Genomic DNA, 20195 nt, shown 5'->3' on the forward strand with positions numbered 1-20195 from the left:
CTTGAATGTTGGCTCAGGGCTTTTTTTACTTAAAAAGGTGATTTTGTTTCTCCTGGTGCATTGTTATTTATAGGCGTCATTATTCTATAATTTATGACGTTCTGCAGGTTAGCAGAAATGTCACATATAATTGGTATTGAACTACAAAATATTTATGTCTCCGTTGCAACGCACGGGTTTTTTGCTAGTATAAATAAGGGACATATTATACCATGAAAAAAATATGAAAATGCCGTGTCATCATCACAAGCTGATAACTGTCGCTTAGAGATGTGAAAGGTGGGCTTTCAGCCGTGGAATAACATGGCATGATTAATTTAACGTATCGCTAATCTTCGATGCGAAGCTGCCGTGAAGTTTCTCGCAAGGGAAACACACGCACTAGGACGAATTATATAACTGGCGGCCGGAGCTTGAGTGCAGCGAAAAATCAGGCGGGCATGGAGGGGAGGAGCGACGCCGCCGCGATGTCGTCGGAGCCGGTGAGGCTCATCGGCTGCTTCGGCAGCCCGGTGGTCCACCGCGCCGAGCTGGCCCTGCGCCTCAAGGGCGTCCCCTACCAGCTCATCGAGGAGGACCTCAACAACAAGAGCGAGCTGCTGCTCACGCACAACCCCGTCCACAAGACCGTCCCCGTGCTCCTCCACGGCGACCTCTCCATCCCGGAGTCGCTCGTCATCGTCGAGTACGTCAACGAGGCCTTCCCCGGCGGCCCGCTGCTCCTCCCCAGCGACCCCCTCGCCCGCGCCAACGCCCGCTTCTGGGCAACATTCCTCGAAGAGGAGGTACAGCAACCGCCGTAATTCAATTCAGCACCCAGCTTTCATTTTTGAACACTCGACGACTCTGCTATAGGCCTGCGCAGTTCAAGAAGCCTTTGTGGATTGCGCTGTGGACGGACGGCGGGGCGCAGGCAGCGGCGGCAAGGGAGACAAAGGCGAACCTGACGCTGCTGGAGGCGCAGCTGCCGGAGGGGAAGAGGTTCTTCGGCGGCGACGCCATCGGCTTCCTCGACATCGCCGTCGGCGGGGCGCTCGCGCACTGGATGGGGGTGGTCGAGGAGATGGCCGGCGTGCGGCTGCTCACCGAAGAGGACCACCCGGCGCTGTGCCGCTGGGCGAGGGCGTACAGGGCCGACGAGACCGTGCGGCAGTCTCCTGATCTTATTAAGGGGGAGTGGGGACTGCAGACGATACAGTAATATGCTTCTCCCATGATGTGGACAAGGCAGTGAATGTTAAGCTGCTACTCTATTTGTTTGAACTGATGTCTGGGCTAAAAAATAACTTTGACAAGAGTGAGGTTTTTTCAATTGGCGGGGATAACGATATTGACCAAATTTATGCTAAGATGTTTGGGTGCCAGGTTGGCAAGCTTCCTATGAGATATTTGGGGGTCCCAGTGACATATGCTATGCTTAAAACCGTGGACTGGGATTTCCTAGATGCTAAGCTCCTGAAAAGATTAGCTGCCTGGATTAGTTATGTTGCTTTGTCTGGTGCTAGATTAACTTTGGTTAACTCTAGCATAGATGGGATTCCATCTTATTTTATGTCTATGTTCCTCCTTAACAAAACGTTCATTGAGAAGATGAATAAACATCATAGACGTTTCTTTTGGAGGAGGAAGAAAGATAAACGGGCTTATCATTGGGTTAGGTGGGCTAGAGTCTGTCTCTCTAAGAAAAAAGGGGGATTGGGTATTAAGGATCTTCATAAGCAGAATATTAGTCTCCTTGTTAAATGGTGGTGGAAATTGGAGTCAGGTGGTGGGTTGTGGCAAAAGATTGTACGGGCCCGGTACTTTAAACGCAAGACGTGGCTAATGTACAGACCCGATTTAATGACTCCCCTTGTTGGAAAGCTATTATGAAGGATAAAAAGGTGTATATGGAGGGCAGAGGAATTCGCATAGATATGGGCAACCTGGCTAGGGTCTGGCACGACCCCTGGCAAACTGAGACCCCTTTGAAAGCCTGTTACCCTACTCTATTTGATATCTGTCAAAAGCAACATTGTACCTTAGTGAAATTTGCTGCTAATAACTTTGTGATGGGATTCTGGCGTAATCTTTTTGCTGAGCTTTCTGATCAGTGGGCTAATGTGGTGGATGGGGCTAAAAAGCTTTCTTTGAATGGTTCACCTGACCAAGTTATTTGGAAGTTTAATAGCAAAGGAGCTTTCACCATAAAATCTGTTTATGAGTGGTTAGAAGAAGATTTATCGGGACCTGATTACAAGTTGATCTGGAAAGCTAAGATTCTTTTGAAGATTAAAATCTTCCTTTGGCAACTGTTCCAGAATGCCATCCCTACCAGGGATAACCTGCGCAAAAGAAATTGGCCTCGGAACCCAACTTTCTCATTTTGCCATGATATTGAAACTGCGGATCACCTTTTCTTTGGGTGTGTGTTTGCTCGATCTGTTTGGGGGGCGATTGGGACAGCTTTGGGAGCATCCTGTACTCCTAAAACTATTTGGCAGAGTTGGGCATGGCTTTATAAATATCTTCCTGGGGATAAAAAACATTACATGACTATTGTTGCTGCTATCTATTGGGGTATTTGGTGCACTCGCAACAAGGCAACCTTTGATAAATGTGTCATTCGCTCTCCGTTGGAGGCTGTTTTCACTGCGTGCTCCTTTTTGATGTATTGATCAGGTCTTCTGAAAGGGATCGACAAGGAAAGCGTCCAGGCTGGAGTGCAGAAGATGGTGCGCGTGGCTGCGTCATTGGCGGATCATTCCGCTCCTAGGGGAGGCTTATGCTGGGGAATGGTGCGGGAGCTTGAAGTTGCTTTGGCCAGTAGTCTTTGAAGGTTATGATTTCACTGGGGTTTTGATGCCCGCTGAGATGTTTTGTGGCTCCTTTTGTATTGGCGTCTCGTGCTTTACTCCTGATGCACGAGGTGTTCGCACTACAGGAAAATTCTGTTTTCCCGTGTGTTAGGCTATAAGCCGAGAGCTATATTTTGGGTACTCGGCTTATATGCATCTAAGCCGTGTCTAGGCAAAAAAGCCCTCGGCTTATAGTGAGCACACGGTATCTACAGGAAAAAGCACTCGGCTTCTAGCTGGCACTCAGCAAAGACATCTGCCACGTGTCTAGAACGGAGGTAGCTGACGGCGCCGTCATGGAGCATTCTATAAGCCGTGTGCCGCGGGATAGCACTCGGCTTATACAGTATGTAAGCCGTGTGCCCTGAGATAGCACTCGGCTTATACAGTACGTAAGCCGTGTGCCCTAAGATAGCACTCGGCTTATATGTTGGCAACCCATGAAATTTATGGAAAATTGGTTTAAAATGATTTTCATTGCATTTATCTTTACTATTTATTGTTATTTCTTTCTCACCCAATTTCTCCCGACTAGTTTTATGGGTCTTATTTTCGAAACTCCCAATTTAACGCCACTTTATGATCACGTGCAAAAGTAACTAGTGTACTCTTCCAACCCCCTAGGTTACCCATATTATGATCACATGCAAAAGTCATTACTGAAAATTCACTCTACACCCAGTGCTTGGCTCTTCGCTGGGAGCCAAAACACGGCTGGACACTCGACAACCCGAAGTAAGTAGGTGGTTGTGCCTGCCTCACCCTCGTCTGCACAAGGCCTACGCATGTCGCAAAGAGATCACATAGGATTTCTCATGCCGCTTCTGGGCATGATTTCATCTGTCACCTTGCAGATCTGCAATTTCTGACGCAGAAACCGTAGCAGTGCAATAAATGTCTCAAATATTGCAGGCAGGTCCAAAAAATGTGGGGGCCTGGCACGTGTCATTCGAAGGCTTCCTTTGAGAGCATAAGAAGTTTCTAGGCCAACAGAGCAACATGACCCGCACTGCCTTCACAAACCCGACACGTTCCCTCTCGGTACACAGAGACTACCTCGGAGCTGGCGGTAGTTCACAAGTGGCCCCAGATGAGGCGTATTCAAAACGTGTCGAAACTTCTACCACACCCTAAAGGGGTCATGGGATGACACCATGCCAGCTCCCGAGGATTTCCGACATCGTACGATTTTTCGACGCTTTAAACAGTTAGATCAGGCAAGCCGCCGAGGTAATTTTACCCCCGATGTCCGGACATGCCCTTCTCTCGTCCGCATAACTCCTACGCTTGTCGCAAAGACATCACATATGATTTCCCATGACACTTTCTGGGCATGATTTCATGTGGCGCCTTACAGATCCGCAAATTTCAGTGGTGAAACCCTAGTAGTGTAATAAATGTATCAAATATTGCAGGCGGGTCCGAAAAATGCAGGGGCTTGGCACATGTCTTTTCATGGCCTCCTTTGAGAGCACGAGAAGTTTTGAAGCCAACGGAGCAACAGGACATGCACTGCCTTCACAAACTAGACACGTTCCCTCTCGATACCCAGAGACTACCTCAAAAATGGTGTAGTTTACAAGCATCCTCGAGTGAGGCATATTCGAAACGCGCCCAAACTTTTACCACACCCTACAGGGGCCATGTGATGACGCCATGCTAGCTCCTGAGGATTTCCGGCATCTTACGATTTTACGAGGATTTAAAACAGTTGGACCAGGCATGCCGTCGAGGTACCTTCGCCCACCCGGTGGCTGGGCCTGCCCCTCCCTCGCCCGCACAAGGCATACACATGTCGCAAAGACATCACATAGGATTTTCCATGCCGCGACATCGTACAAAATAATCAATGTTGGGGATATCGCGACATCGTACGAAATAATCATTATTTATTAAAAAATGAAATAAAAATACAATAAGAAGAAAATAAAATATGTATAGTAAAGATACAATAAAATAAAATATAGAAATTATTAGAAGTAAAAATAATAAACTTTTTCTATTGAAATAAAATAAAAATATTAAAAAAAGTTGTAAACCGTGTGTTTTTATAAGACACACGGCTTACCAGTCTATTCTAGGCTTAGTAGTGAGCGCGGGACTTGCGAAAATAGACACGCGAAAGAGGCCATTTTGGCCCAGATCCACCGCGGAACACCTTCAGCCCCCACTTCTCCCGAGCGCCGCCCCTGTTTCTTCTCCCCGCGCGCTGTCGCCCTGTTTCCCCCTCCCCCCCCCCCCCCCCCCCAACCAGGTCTTGGTTCCCGTCCCTCCCCCAGTTGCATCTTCAGGAACACATGCATGTTCTGTTACACACTTGTTCAGTTTCATACCTACATATTACATGGATAGCTAGGATTTCTAGATGCTATATACAATCTAATTATGTGGGCGTACTTCTGCATAGGGAACTCAAGAACCTCTTCTAAAGTTTTTGGGAAGTGGATTAGTCGTTTAGGAGTATCACACGATTTATTCAGTTTACTTCTTTCTGTTCCATACAAGCAAAAAAATATGCCTTTATTTACTTCTTTCTATTCTTTCAATTTATTCTCATCCAGTAATCCAATTTGACTGTGCATCTTACAAGCACAAACTATACTTTGTTCTGATGGAATTTCTTTGATGGTGTTGTTGCAGATGTGCAGTGTATATGCATCAACAAGGAGGCACCTGAACAATATTTATTCAAAGCAAGACGCAAAATAAAAAAATGATGCTCAAGTTAACCTCTTGCTAGGATTTAATAATATTGTTTCTTCTTGCTAAACTTTATTTTCGTTCTTTTGTTAGGTTGATGTACTAAATAATTAAAACAAATGTGAGTTGATTGTTGTACAGTTTTTGCATCTGTTGTATGGAGCTGGGACTTGCTTAGTAAGAGTTGTTATGCAATTATTATTTTTTTACGAAAGCTGACGGAGCAGCTTTTCTTTTCAATTATAGGAAGAAAGGTGTTACAGGTATTGTGGCCTGCACAAGTACCAGGCCGAGAATAGGAACAAAGTAACATCAGACATCATAACAACTATACATAAGTGCCCAAGTCAGTCCGGCTCACGTGGTCTGTCTAAAATCTGCTGAATCCTGTGACGCCCAGCCTGGTTCCATAGCATAAACTCATCCATCATCGAGTTGAACACTCTGCTAACAGTGGACACCTTGTTTTGGAAAATCCGAGCGTTCCTCTCGCGCCAAGTGAACCACCAGATGGCCACCGCAAGACCACCCCAGCCCCTTGAGTTGGGCAGATTAATGCTCACCACGTTGGACTCCCACCATTCAGCGAGGCTGGAGGTTGCCCCTGTCGGTGCAAGTGTTGTGGGAAGGTTGCAGTGGTTCAACATCAAACTCCATAGTGCTTGGGTGAAGGAGCAGCGTGCCAGGAGGTGATCGGCACACTCGTCCGCTGCCCTGCAGAGACAACAGATCGGGTCGTGTGGCCATCCTCTCTTACGTAGGTTGTCCGCTGTAAGGCATTTGCCCAGGATCGCTAGCCAAGCAAAAATTCTACATTTTAGTGGAGCATCTGCTGCCCAAATGTGCCGCTGGCCGGCGAGGCGAATGCACCCCTCGAATTGCACGGCATATGCAGTGGCGGAAGAGTAAGCACCGCTCGGCGTCCATCTCCAGATCACCGAATCCGGAGTTCCCTGCAGTAGGCGCACATCGGCAACCATCTCCCAGAGCCTTGTGAATTGGACAATGGATGTTGGTGCAAGAGGGTGACGCAGGTGTCTAATCCAACGGCCATCATGAAGGGCTTGAGCCACAGTGAGGTTCTTGCGAGTGCAGCAAGCAAATAGGTCAGGCGCCGCGCAACTCAGAGCAACCCCATTGAACCAAGGATCTAACCAGAACTTAATCCTTTCTCCATTTTCGAGGTTGAACTTGACAGATGCGTTGAAGAGGTTGCTAAGCTTCTTGTCGATTGTCATGGGTAGGAATTCCCATGGCTTGTCCGGCTCGTTCCAGGATTGCCAAAGCCAGCGAAGGCGTAGAGCTAGGCCTTGAGCTTGCAGGTTGGGGATCCCAAGTCCCCCATAAATCTTCGGCCGGCACACAAGCTTCCAGCTTACCAAGCATTTGCCCCCAACGGCAGCTTCCTTGCTCTCCCAAAGAAAGCCTCTTCGGAGTTTGTCAACAATTTTATGTAGCCAAATCGGTTGTGACAGGGCAATCATTTGGAAAACCACCATCGCAGACAAGATTTGCTTGACAAGTATAAGGCGCCCATCCAGACCCATGAGTCCAAACTTCCAGCTACGAACTTTAGCCAGTATCTTGTCAATATATTCCTCATAATCAACCATCTTCAGCCTAGAGTCAGAAAGTGGCATTCCGAGGTACTTGCAGGGGAAGTTTTTGCATGCACCCATTGAGGTACCCATAATCAGAGCCAGATCGAAGCCCTCACAGCGAATTGGGGTGAAAGAGCTCTTCTGGAAGTTGGTGTGTAACCCAGTCGCATTGCCAAAGAGTTGCAACAGTTGCTTGATGGATGCAATTTCAGAAGGCTCCGGATTGATGAAGATCACAACATCATCTGCATAGAGTGAGGTTCGGAAAGGCATGCGAGATCGCCCTATAGGTTTGAGCACCCCGGCCTCGATGGCGGCATTAATGAGGGCAGCAAGGCAGTCCATCACAATGACGAAAAGCAGCGGCGATATAGGGTCTCCCTGCCGGAGACCCTGCTGATGGTGAATTGAGTCCGTGAGAACCCCATTGACAAGCACTCTGGAAGTGGCAGTAGACAACATGATAGAGATCCACTCACGGAACTTGGTGCCAAAGCCCTTGGCCTCGAGAGCCTGCAGCAGGAACTCCCAAGAGACCGAATCGAAAGCCTTTTCAATGTCCAGCTTCAACATCACGGCCGGCGTCTTTGATTGTTTGAACATCTTGGCAAGGCACTGAACATACTTAAAATTATCATGAATTGTGCGACCCTTGATGAAGGCACTCTGGCAAGGTTGAACAAGGTCGTTCATCCTACATCTTAATCTCGAGGCAAGGATCTTCATGAAAAGTTTGCTGATGAAGTTGACCAAGCTGATCGGCCTAAAATCTCTAGGGGTTGATGCTTCAGGGCTCTTCGGGAGGAGCACAATGGTGGCTGAATTGATCGGCCTAAATGTTATGCAATTATAAGATCTGATTCTGTAACACCAATAAACTTCCTAGAAATTTGTGTCTGCTCACTGAATCTATGATACTAAATTGTATGCTGTTGTATTTCATATACTCCCTCCATTCCAAAATAGATGACCCAACTTTGCACTAAAGTTAGTACAAAGTTGGGTCATCTATTTTGGAACGGAGGGAGTATATGTTATACATACAGGTGCAGACTTTACTAGACACATATCATGAGTAGATAAGTTCAGTCTCCATTTGTTTCTTTAAGAAGATGTGCAGTATGCTGTTGTATCTCAGTTCTCATATACTGTAATATATATTAACAGAAAGAATCATGTTGTATGCTTCAGATTTATACTGAAAGTGTGTCCCTATTTTGATGCAATTCTTCTTTTTTACATACTAGGAAACGTTCTGTAGCAAAAAACACGCTCACTGAGCATGTCGTTATGGATTACGTAATGAAGCGTAGAAAATGAAGAGGATAATCAAGTCGAGAGCCACCGGCGATGATGTGTAGTTGCTGGATGAGCTTCTCATCCACGCCTTGGCTGTAAACCGTGTCTGCAGGTGCAGGTAATGACTTCATAGATTTCTATTTTATACAGGGTGCATACTGGACTAGAGGTTTGATTATTAGGATGATTTCTTATCACTACTTTACTCTTTTTAGCTTCATTCATGGATGATGAGCTCATATAATTTTGGACAACATGGATCATATGATTAGTTTCAGGGGGCTAAGGTAAGAAAGGATTACTAATGCGTGATGTCCCACGCAAGCACCTTTCTGAATTTCAGGTTTTTTTATTTGTTGCATCAATGGTATCTTTCCAACAGAACATTTACTACAATGCTTCTATTCATATATATTTATGTGCTCAAATTACTTTAGTAAGCCGAGAGCCTCAGTTTATAGATAAAACGTGTAGCGCTTGTAGGCACTCAGTTTATAAACCGTGTGGCTTCAGCAAACACTCGGTTTATACAGACGGTGACACGTGGCCGTTATCTTCCGGCTGCCGTCATGTTACTTTAGTAAGCCGAGAGCCTCCTATAAACACACGGCATATACATAAACTGAGAGTTTTTGCACTGGCACTCGGCTTATACCTTATAAGCCGATGGAGTGTAAACCATGTCATATAAGCCGGGTGTTTTATTCGGCTTATATATAAACCGTGCTTATATCAATATAAGCCGAGTGTATTGGGTACACGGCTTTAAAGTTTTTTCCTCTAGTGTCGTCGTGTTGTTCGGTTCGAGGATGGGATGGTTGGTGTCAACAGGTTTTTACCCCGTGGTGGATGACTCGTTTTAGAGTCATTTTTTGCGGGTTTCCTGTTGATGCCCCAACTCGCTCTCCCCTTTCGGTCTCCTTTTGCTTAGTCGTTCTCTAGTAGTTCAGCGTGCTGTGGCTTAAAACAAACTGAGACTGTTGTATTTCTGTTAAGCAATTAATGGAAAGAGGTGTGAGCCCCGTTGGAGAGTGGTGGTGCATCGATTGATGCAGATGCCGAGGTTTCCAAAAAATTGAAGAGTTGAGCCGTCCTCGTCAAGCAAAATAACTATCTTTGTAGAGAAGCACATGCGTACACGCGTGTTCTTGACTTCGTGTGTATAGCAGCGTTCTTACACACGATGTCACACAGACGATTTGTGGACGACGCTAAAGTTCAAGCCATGTGATGCACAGCAGCAGTACTGTTCCACCGTTGGATTTGACTGTCGGCTGCACATCGTGTGAGCAGTTTCGTCTGCACAGCAATTTCGGTGCTACAAACATAAGGTCAGGTCAAGCTGGACCTACCCGGCCACATGCTGTGTTTAATCCCCACCGAGTAGCGGTGCAATTTCGAAGAAGAACACTGTTGTACTGCTCGCTTGTTTGTGCTGACGTTCCTGCCAACCGCTCAGTTCATGCAATTACGGGGTGCCAATAGAGAACATGTCTGATTAATCGATGCGCGCATTGCGCCGCTGCCTTGTTGTTTAAGGACCGGCCAGCTACACAGCACCGCTTCCTAAATGACCCGGCCGTGGCTAAAATTCAGCAAAAGCTTGGCTAGGCCATTCCATAAGTAAATTAACCGGCGCTCGATCGAGCTAGGCCCTTCCATAAGGGTGTGTTTGGTTTCGGAACGAAGTGGAATGGAATGTCATGGTTTCATTCTACTAGAATGGGTCGGTTTCATTTTTATGTTTGGTAGGAGGGGTTTCAAGGAATGAAATGATTACATTTTAATGTTTGGTTTGAGAGATGGAATGGAATGGAATTGTTCATCTCACTTTATTACATGATGAATTAGAGTTTTGATAGATACCTAAACTGAGTGTTGAACACTTGATTACATCGATTGTAATGAGCAGATGTACTTGACGCTGCAGTACAAAAGAATACCCACGGAACACTGAATCTGAATACGGAAGAACACATGTACTTGACGCTGCAGTATATTGATCTGGAGTTCAGTGCCTGCAAAAAAGATCCACGGCTAATGTCGCTGCACACCACAAGCTCCTTGGTGCGGCGGCCAAAGCTCCCCGACGATGGCGCCTTTGGTGTGCACAGTCTCCATGCCCAGCTGAAGAAGACGAGCAAGAGGGCTGCCCGGCCTCCATGCTCGGCTGAAGATGATGATTGAGAGAGCCGCCCGACCTTCCTACTCGGTGGGACGCATCAGGTGCGCCAGGCTGGGACGCGGCCGGCGCGACGGCAAGCAGCGCCGGCGCGAGGATGCGGCAGCGGCAAGTCATGGCCGCACGAGGTCGGGCTGTCGGCGGCAGCAGACGCAAGGATGCGGAGGGAGCTGCGGCGCAGGGGAGGGGCAGACGCAGGTGTGGCCGGGCGGCTACGAGCGCGACGGATGCGGCGGTGGCCATTCATGGCCGTGCGCGGTGGGGCTGCTGGCGACGGCGTGCGCAAGGTTGGGGAGGGAGATGCAGCGCCGGGGAGGGAAACTGGGAAAGACGAGCGAGAGCCGTTCCGTGTCGTCCGCTCGATTTGGAGGTATCACTTGGTTCCGCATAAACAAGGAATATGCCATTCTCTGGAATTGGTGGGTTCTCGTTCCTTCGACAGACCAAACACGGGAACGGGCTTTGGGGACGGAACCGACCCATTACATTTCACTTGATGACATCAACCAAACACACCCTAAGTCGCCCGTTTCATGGCGACCACCGGGCCGGTCTGGGTGCAGGACCACATCGTTCGTATAGTTAGGGCTGCAAATGAGTTGAGTTCGAGCGAGCTGGACTTGGCTCAGCTCAACTCATATTAAAATTTGAGCGAGCTCAAACTAAGTGAAGCTCAAGATCGAGCTATAGAACATGACTCGTGCTCAACTTATAACGATTTCGAGTTGATCTCGAGCTAGTTTCGAGCTAAATGAGACCGTAAACATTATAAATTTATGACAATTATTCCAACGAGATAAGGACGTAACACGACACAACTTTGTACCCCCATCTCGTCGTGCTTGGGAGAGCTCATCTTGGTCTCTTGCGCAACTAGCAATAGATGGTGGTCTTCGTGGACGAAAAACAAGAAAATGAAGGTGCATATGGTGGGAACTTTTGTCAAAAATAACGGGATATTTAACATATAGTTGGCCATGTACCATAATTAGGCCTAAATCTTCTATGCACTTATATGATAACAAAAACGGAGGTGCATAGCTTTCATGTTTGCAGGTAAATAAAATGGAGAAAAATCGTGGACATCATATACGATAACAAATTATCTTATTTTCATTTAATATATGGCATGATCATTTAACATAACGATATTATGTCAAGCTATCGAGTTAAAATTAACGAGCCAATATTGGCACAAGATCGACTCGTTTCTCGGTCGAGCTGCATAAAGTGTTTAAACTCAGATTGTTTCTTTTCGAGTCAATCTCGAATCAAGCCAAAAAACGAATCGATCTCGAGCGGCTTACGAGCCCCGAGCTTTTCTTGCAGCCCTACGTACAGACGTGATGTGCTTTCAGCAATTTCACCACCACACCATTGTCCACTGGTGAGTCAAGGTAGCAGGATCAGTCAAACTGTCAAAGTACTGTATATATCACGCAACATACACACGCCACTACATCCCCCACTGAGACTGAACTTCAGCAGAACCTACATGCGTGTGGACTAGGACACGATCGTGCATGTTTGTGTGGCAACCGAGAGAGTTACGGCCGGTGTTAATTCAATTGGCAGAAGACCACACGATCTGCAGATGTGAATGGATAAAAGGCGCAGGAGGTCGCCTTCGTGCATGTATATATCGTGGCGCGCACCAACGAACCGTGGAAAAAGTGCAGTACACGCACAAACAAAGGTGTGTGCGTGTGGTAATCGTTTGCCAAAATGGGTTAGAGCTAGGTAGCGCACCAAGCAGGCTAGCCTACGCACGCAGTGAGAAGAGCACGCACGCTCATCTATAGCCGCACAAGTGTTTCCTTCATTTTGACCGGACCGTATATGATACAAGATTTGTGTTTTTCTCTATGAAATGACGGCGTGTTCACAAATGCAGAGACGGACGGTTGGCAGCCAAACGCCCCATGGTCTATTTTCATGCTATCGTGGAAATGTGGGATGGGACGTAAGGACTCCTGCTCTATGCATTATACTCGCTGATGACAGGATATGCCTTATCTGAAAACGAAGGAGAAGGAATCCTTATCCAGTCGGCGGCGCAACCGTGCTCTGGCCGGCACGATGTGTAGCACGTTTGGGAATCTCCTCAATTCAGAGCCGTCTTGTATCTAGCTTCAAACAAAAGAAAAAGAAAAAGGGAACGTATCCTGTGAAAATGAACTGGTGGTGAAAATCTGAAAAGTTTGCCCGTGGTGCGTTGGATCCAAAATCAACGCATCTAGTGAGAGGTGGGAGGGCTCAGAAGATAACTAATAACACTTTCACACATATATAACCCCCTACACGTATGAACCAAGACTCAAGTCTTCCATGCCTAGACTTCTGGTCGTCACGCCAAACACATAATGGAGATCCATCCATCCAAAGCGCCGCCATCGACCCTCCTCCTAGACTCCCATGTATGTGTGACGGCGCGGCGCTCATCACCGCCCGTACCTAGCGGCGGCAACATCCCTTCTATGAGTATGGATCCAGCAACTTCCGATAAAGCACCAAATCAATCTCCCCGTACCCTTGCAGAGGTATGTGGTACATGTCCCTGATTAATTCTGTTAGTCCTTGGAGCAAACGTGATCAAGATGATGTTTTGATACGTATCCGTACCCGCTGTTGTTGAACTACAGATGGAACCTAGGCTCGGTTGTGAATTTTCATTGCAAACCGATGGTGCCAATAATAGACAACCAGAAATCAATCTCCCTCCAGTCGTCCAGGATAGCTTCAGCACACCCAAGAAAGGAGCTAGCAGCGGGCCTTTTTGTGTGAGCATATATTTTATCCTCAGTTTTTGTATTATTCCTCTAACCGATATTAATTTCTGATGCACTCCGTCCTGTAATTTTAGGGTTCATCATGTACACCGGAATGTGATGAAAATGTAAAGCCGGCTGTAGGCATGACATTCGAGAACATGGAAGCCGTCGAAGAGTTCTACAAGGCTTATGCACACAACGTTGGCTTTTCAGTTCGAATCGGTCAGAAGAGGACTGTAGATAATTTGGTGGTCTGGAGACGATTTTTGTGTGCCAAAGCAGGTTTCAGATCCAAGGCAGAGGAAGAAAAGAAGGTTGTGACCGGAAATAAGCCAAGTAAGCAGAAGAAGACAAAGATTACTAGATGTGGTTGCCAAGCCATGATAACTGTCAAGCTTATGCAGGGTGGCATATACTCAATAGTATATTTTCATGAAGAACACACACATGAATTTGTCACACCTAGCAAACAACATTTAATCAAGTCAAATAGACAAGTTAGTCAGAGGGCCAAGACCACTCTGTTCACATGCCATGCAGCTAGCATTGGCACATCTGGTGCCTTCCGATTGCTTCGTATTGGCGAGGGCGGATCTGAGTTTGTGGGTTGCACAAAAGAGACTTGCAGAATTATCATCGTAATTTGAGAAGTTCGATCAAGGATTCAGATGCTCAGATTTGAGAAGTTCTGGAGTTCCTTGTATTTTCAGATCAAACATGGTTGTGAAAATCAAACAGACACAGGTATCAAATTTTACTATTCGCCAATGAACTTCAATGATATATTTCTCTAGATGAACACACCCAAGTGGCAGAAACTAATTCAAGTACAAATTATGTGGTCATTTGGAAGTAATGTTCCCTAAAAAGTTAGCAGATTATGTGCAGCATTTCGAACAAACAAGAATACTAGGGGGTTGTAATTAAGAACCTGCAGTCGCTACCGATATTCAGACCATGTCTTCAGAGTAATGAATGTACATGATACCAACTGTTTGGTGGCTATATTCACAATCACACTGACCAAAGCAATAAATTAAGCACTCGGTTTTAGACAAACTAAAGAAGAGGTAGCTCAGTTATAGAAGACAAAAAAATAACTGCTAGTGGACCTGCTGGTGGTGATTGGCACCCAGAATTACCCACAGGACCAAAACACAATAATGAACTAAAAATCTTAAGATGCCATCCAAAATAAACACATGATTTATGGCCATGGTGTAGAGCACGAAAAATCCACAATACACACAATAAAAAATTAGTGCTTCTTTGTCTCAATAACATTACTAGCAGGAAGTGCTTCTCCATTGTCTTGATAACATTACTGGCATAAAAATGAACAGAGGCACGTAGGTTTACTTACTTAAACTTAAAATGATGCCAACCCTCCTCCATGTGAGAGTTCGAGGTTTAGCAGATAACCTGTACAAGTGAGCCCTCCTCCATGGCCTGATCTCACACTTAGTTTCAATATGTGTGTTTAAAAACATGAATGAGGACAAAAAAGTTCATAACCGATCCATGGTTTCTTCTCTGCTGAGTGATGACACTACAAATCAGTATTCAGGGATCAAATTAACAATTCCATCACACATTAGCAACGACCAACCCAGCACCTAAGAGTCATACAACAGCGAACAACCAGATCATAGCCCGTTCTTGGCTCATGTGAATCTGAAATTAGTCGACAGTTCCCCTTTACAAGCAGCATCATAGACTTCTTCGAGGTGTGGTGCAGCTTCCTTCTAAGGGCATATGAACTTCTCCCTGAATACCTTCTCAGACTCCTTGAAAACAGAACTGTAGCTCGGGTCACGCATGAGGAATCCATTTTCCTTGAGAAACTTTACAACATAGTACCGGGGCCTGAGCCGCCCCTCTAGGCTGTAACAGACAATTGCCGGCTGTTGAGCAATGTAAGCTGGTTGCAAGCCCACCTCGTTGATGAGGAACTCGGACCTGCGCTGCAGCGATTCCTTAGCCCTCATGAGCAACGCTGGAGCCTTTGAAAAAGCAATTCCCACCTCGGCATCCGACCACCTGAACGCTTTCTTCAAGTGCTCCACTTTGGCGGCGATTTTCTCCTCGCTGAGGAATGCAACAGCTTGTAGCGCATGTCTGAACATCGGAGATCTACGGGGTACACTAAGACCTTCGGCGCAGGCCACTGCTGCCCGGATGCGTTCCGTGCTGATGCTGAGCGGCGATGGCCTAATTACGTAGAGCTTGGCAATATCGCAAACCAAGTAACGTTGTACATTCAATACGATTTTTTCTCAGATTTGTAGCCTTATAGGGGCCCAGCCCCAGGCGTGGCAACCCAACCCCAGCTTCCTGCACAGCCCACGTAGCTTCTCACTACCAGAATTTAGGCAGTTGCCGACGGCCATATCTATGCCGACGGCCCCCGTCGGCATATATGGGCATACCCCGACGGCTCAACTAAAGCCGTCGGCGTAGAAAGGCCGTCGGCGTATAACCATCTATGCCGACGGGGGCCGTCAGCATAGATAAGCCGTCGGCGTTTCTCCGAATATACCGACGGGGGCCGTCGGCATAGAGCAGGCCGTCGCCATATCACGTGGGCCCGTCTACCCGGGCGGCGACGGCAGTTTGACGGCGTCAGGCTACGGCGACGGGCTAACGGTGGCCGTCGGCATAGCTACGCCGACGTCATCGATCCGCCGCGCCGCCACGTCATCGATCCGCGTCGGTCGCCGGTCCCGTGGGGTGGCATTTCTATGCCGACGGCTAGGCCGTCGGCATAGGCCTGGCCCATGGTTTTTGCCACGTCATTGATCCCCGCCCTACGCCACGTCATCGATCCAGGGCTCTACCGTTCCGTGGCCGTATCTATGCCGACGGCTAGGCCGTAGGCATAGGTTTCTATTAATATTTTTATATTTTTTGTATTTTCTCTTATTATTTTTTATTTTTTTCCAATACTAATTTCATTAACTTAAATGTACAGAAAACATATATCGATTGCCCCCCACACGGGCCTTCTTCCGTCGTGTCACGGAGAGGTTAGACGGGACGGGCCGGGTACCTGTGGGGTGTAGCAATGCCGCCAGGTGTTGCGGTGGGCCCTCCTACGGTTGTGGAAACGTGGTGGCAGGCGCAGGCACGCGGCTCCGGGGTGTGCCCCCTCCCCCCTCACGGGCGTCGATGCCGCCGTGCCCCGGGGGGGTGAAACGGCCACGTCGGGCCGACGCAGAGGGAATCTTGGGGTGGGTTGTGCCGGGACTGTGTTGGGGGGTGTACCTATGGCTGGGCTATGACAACAAGGTGAAAAGGTCCACCGGTCAAACTACGTCCAGCGAAAGTCAAAGGGATAGACCCGGCGGTCGTCTGTGTCAGGGTTAGACGGGACGGGGTACCTAGGGGTAGCAATGCCGCCAGGTGTTGCGGTGGCCCTCCTACGGTTATATAAGCCCGTCCGGCGAAAGTCAAAGGGCTAGATCTACTGGTCAACTGGGATTCGGGATGGTCTTCGGGGTGTAGCTATGCCACCGAAACATCGCATGGGTCGCGATGCATGTGTGAAAGTGTTCTGGCATGCGTAGACACCCGTCTTGGGGCTCCGTGGTGTGGCCCCCCTCCACGGAAGGCAGAGCAGCCGTCAATTAGAGGGGGGGGATGGTGCGGGTGCGGTGGAACCGGAGGGAATCTAGTGTTGGGTTGGGTCCAGACCGTGTTCGGGGATGTTGCTATGGGCTGACCTATCGCAACCAGGTGGAAGAGTCCACCGGTCAAAGCCCGTCCGGCGAAAGTCAAAGGGCTAGATCTACTGGTCAACTGGGATTCGGGATGGCCTTCGGGGTGTAGCTATGCCACCGAAACATCGCATGGGTCGCGATGCATGTGTGAAAGTGTTCTGGCATGCGTAGACGCCCGTCTTGGGGCTCCGTGGTGTGGCCCCCCTCCACGGAAGGCAGAGCAGCCGTCAATTAGAGGGGGGGGGGATGGTGCGGGTGTGGTGGAACCGGAGGGAATCTAGTGTTGGGTTGGGTCCAGACCGTGTTCGGGGATGTTGCTATGGGCTGACCTATCGCAACCAGGTGGAAGAGTCCACCGGTCAAAGCCCGTCCGGCGAAAGTCAAAGGGCTAGATCTACTGGTCAACTGGGATTCGGGATGGCCTATGTTGCTGACACGTGGGCCAGCGTGAGCTCCCAGTTGCTGACACGTGGGCACCTATGCCGACGGCGAGTTTAAAACTGTGCCGACGGCCAGGCCGTCAGCATAGGTGCCCACATGTCAGCAACTGGGATCTCTGTTTGAAGGACTATGCCGACGGACACGTGGGCACCTATGACACGTGGGCACCTATGCCGACGGACTGGCCGTCGGCTTAATTTCAAACTATGCCGACGGCTGGGCTGTCCGCATAGCCCTGGCCCACGAGCAGCAGCTGGTCGGCACGTGGCACACCCATGCCGACGGTCTAGCCGTCGGCATAGGGGTGCCACGTGGCGACCAGTCGTTGGGCAGACTTGACGGCGGCCGCCGTTAGGCGATAACGTTGCCGACGGCCGTGGCCGTCGGCATAGATGTACGGACACCGTCGGGATAGGTCATATGCCGATGGCCTTTCTATGCCGACGGCATTCCTGGCTACGCCGACGGATATGTTGGCGACGGCCCTATGCCGACGGGGGCCGTCGGCATAGGCCTGTGCCGACGGCCATTCAGGGCTATGCCGACGGCCCTGGCCGTCGGCATAGGGTGCGATTCCGGTAGTGTCTCGGCCCAACTGAGCACCCACGACGACAAGGAAACAAATCGCTAGCGTTTGCCTGATGCCCCGTTCGATAAAAATAAATTCCTTCGATCCCCGGCTGCGCCGCCTAGGGCTGGACCAAAAGCTCGTAACTCGCGAGCTTAATGAGCGCTCGATAGTTCGGCTCGTTAAGCTCGTAGCTCGCTTCTTAATGAACAGAGCCAATCATTGATTTCAGCTCGTTAAGCTTAAAGGGCTTAACGAGCGAGCTAACGAGTTTCACGAGTAGCTCGTTAAGCTCGTTAGTAACAACACAACACATATTTTCATTTTACGTGACAAACTCTTATAGCACCTCAGCCCATCTATTCAATCTAATCGACCTATGAGACAACAAACTACTGCATTTCTTTTTATAGTTATCATATTTCGTCTTGAAAACCACACCTACACATTCATCCTGTATATCGTAAAACATTATAATCTGTTAACGAGCGCTCACGAGCTTAACGAGCTTCAAACGAGCCGAGCCGAGCAGGGTTTTCTGCTCGTTAATCTTAACGAGCTTAACGAGCCGAGCCTTAACGAGCACGAGCTTAACGAGTACGAGCTTAACGAGCCGAGCTGCTCGTTAGTCCACCCCTAGCGCCGCCCCAGGCTTCTTCCCTACTCGACAAACCAGACATCCAGACATCCGACTCATAGAATCATCGCGCTATGATATCTTGGATCATCTCGCGTAGTCGGAGTCGGAGCAGCCTTCTCGAGCCCTCCAGTTCGTGCTATCGTTCTGCTTGAGTAAATTAGGTAATCTCACAATTTTTTCCCTACTTTCTTCGTACCAGCTGTAATCAATGAGTTGGCGATGTTATATTTGAAATTACCTTAGTAATTTTCTTCCTTTTTACATGAAAAAAAAAGAAATACAAGATGTGTGGTATTTGACATTTTTTAAGGGCTTTGATTGTGAGATAATGAAATTTGGCATTATTTATAGCCATTTGGTTTTAGCCCTAGTCTTTGAGAAAATCCTGGTTCCGCCTCACTCCTGCAGGAAGGTGACATTGGGCTTGACCACCCGCTCGAGGTCGGAGCCGAGAACAGAGCCACTCTTGAGGGCTCGAAGGAGGTTCTCGGAGGAGCCGAAGAGGGGCAAGCAGTAGTGCAGGCCGGAGATGATGGATCTACAGCGGAAAGTGGCGTCGGCGAGCGAGACGAGGCGCACGATCTCAGGGCGCGAGAGACCGAGGCCGGTGAGCTCCGCGACATTGGGGGCCAGGGTTTTCTCCACCTTGGCGCAGAGGAGCTGCGGGTCCTTGGCGACGACGGCAGCGACATCGGCATCGGAGAGGCCGAGGCCGGCGAGGAAGGCGAGGACGGCGTCGGGATCGGTGGGGGATTTGAGGTGGGAGAGCTTCCGTGAGGGCTTGAGGGCCTGAGGTCGGGTTAGGCCGCGGTTGGCGATGAGGTAGTCCTCCGCGGCGAATCCGGCGCTTGGGGAGATTGCGGGCGCTACGGCAGAGACGGAGAGGAGGCGGCGGAGAGGGGATGCGGGAGAGGTGGCTGGAGAAGAAGGTAGGAGATGGGCGAGGATGGAGCTTCGTAGCCGGAGCATGGCGCCGCGGCAGATAGGGGAGAGACGCGACGGCGGCGTGGAAATGGCGAAAGCGCGACGGCTGCTTTTCTGTTCTATTTTTTTTGCTGGGGGCAGAGAAGAGAGTACTACTTACTGTACTTGCGTTTTTTGTTTTTTGTTTTCTTTGGCGCGATGTGTTGCAGTTACAAGATCTCCCAAACATAGATCAAACATAACTAAACTACACAAAAAATTACGATCAAACATAAATTAATAGTGACATCATTTTCTCGCGACGCGGTGCACCATCTTGTGAAGTTCGCGCTGTCCGGCGCCAGCTTGAAGTCGACAACTTTGGCGGTGCTAGTGGGCAGGCCACCGACTAGAGCGACATAGAGGGGCACCGAGAGGGGAATATGGTGGAGTGGGTTGGGAGGGCTTGCCGGTCGCTGGATCCAGGAAGATTGGGCGCGAGGGCAGCTCTAGGGCGCTCAACGGCGGCAGTGC

The 20195-nt window shown here is 48.8% G+C and overlaps 2 protein-coding genes and 1 pseudogene across 3 annotated transcripts; 2 read left to right on the top strand and 1 right to left on the bottom strand.

The window, feature by feature from the left end:
- The first annotated feature begins 286 nt into the window (after positions 1-286).
- Positions 287-1413, top strand: LOC125527311 (glutathione transferase GST 23-like). Of its 2 annotated transcripts, none has more exons than XM_048691847.2 (2): positions 287-785; positions 866-1413. In XM_048691847.2, exons 1-2 carry the CDS (start codon positions 339-341, stop codon positions 1199-1201), a joined length of 783 nt encoding a protein of 260 aa, XP_048547804.2. In that variant the 5' UTR covers positions 287-338; the 3' UTR covers positions 1202-1413. The 2 variants fall into 2 exon arrangements, with proteins under 2 accessions (XP_048547804.2, XP_048547803.2); XM_048691846.2 differs by having other exon boundaries at positions 296-785; positions 856-1410.
- An 11542-nt stretch (positions 1414-12955) lies between these two features.
- Positions 12956-14898, top strand: LOC125527312 (protein FAR1-RELATED SEQUENCE 5-like). Its single transcript, XM_048691848.2, has 3 exons — positions 12956-13159; positions 13262-13399; positions 13483-14898. The coding sequence occupies exons 1-3, from the start codon at positions 12983-12985 to the stop codon at positions 14035-14037; spliced, it is 870 nt and encodes a 289-aa protein (XP_048547805.1). The 5' UTR covers positions 12956-12982; the 3' UTR covers positions 14038-14898.
- A 156-nt stretch (positions 14899-15054) lies between these two features.
- Positions 15055-19850, bottom strand: LOC125527309 (transcription termination factor MTEF18, mitochondrial-like; annotated as a pseudogene).
- Positions 19851-20195: the final 345 nt, after the last annotated feature.

The sequence above is a fragment of the Triticum urartu genome, chromosome 3A (genome assembly GCF_056163025.1).
Source record: "Triticum urartu cultivar PI428250 chromosome 3A, HENAU_Tu73, whole genome shotgun sequence".
In the NCBI taxonomy this organism is placed as follows: domain Eukaryota; kingdom Viridiplantae; phylum Streptophyta; class Magnoliopsida; order Poales; family Poaceae; genus Triticum; species Triticum urartu.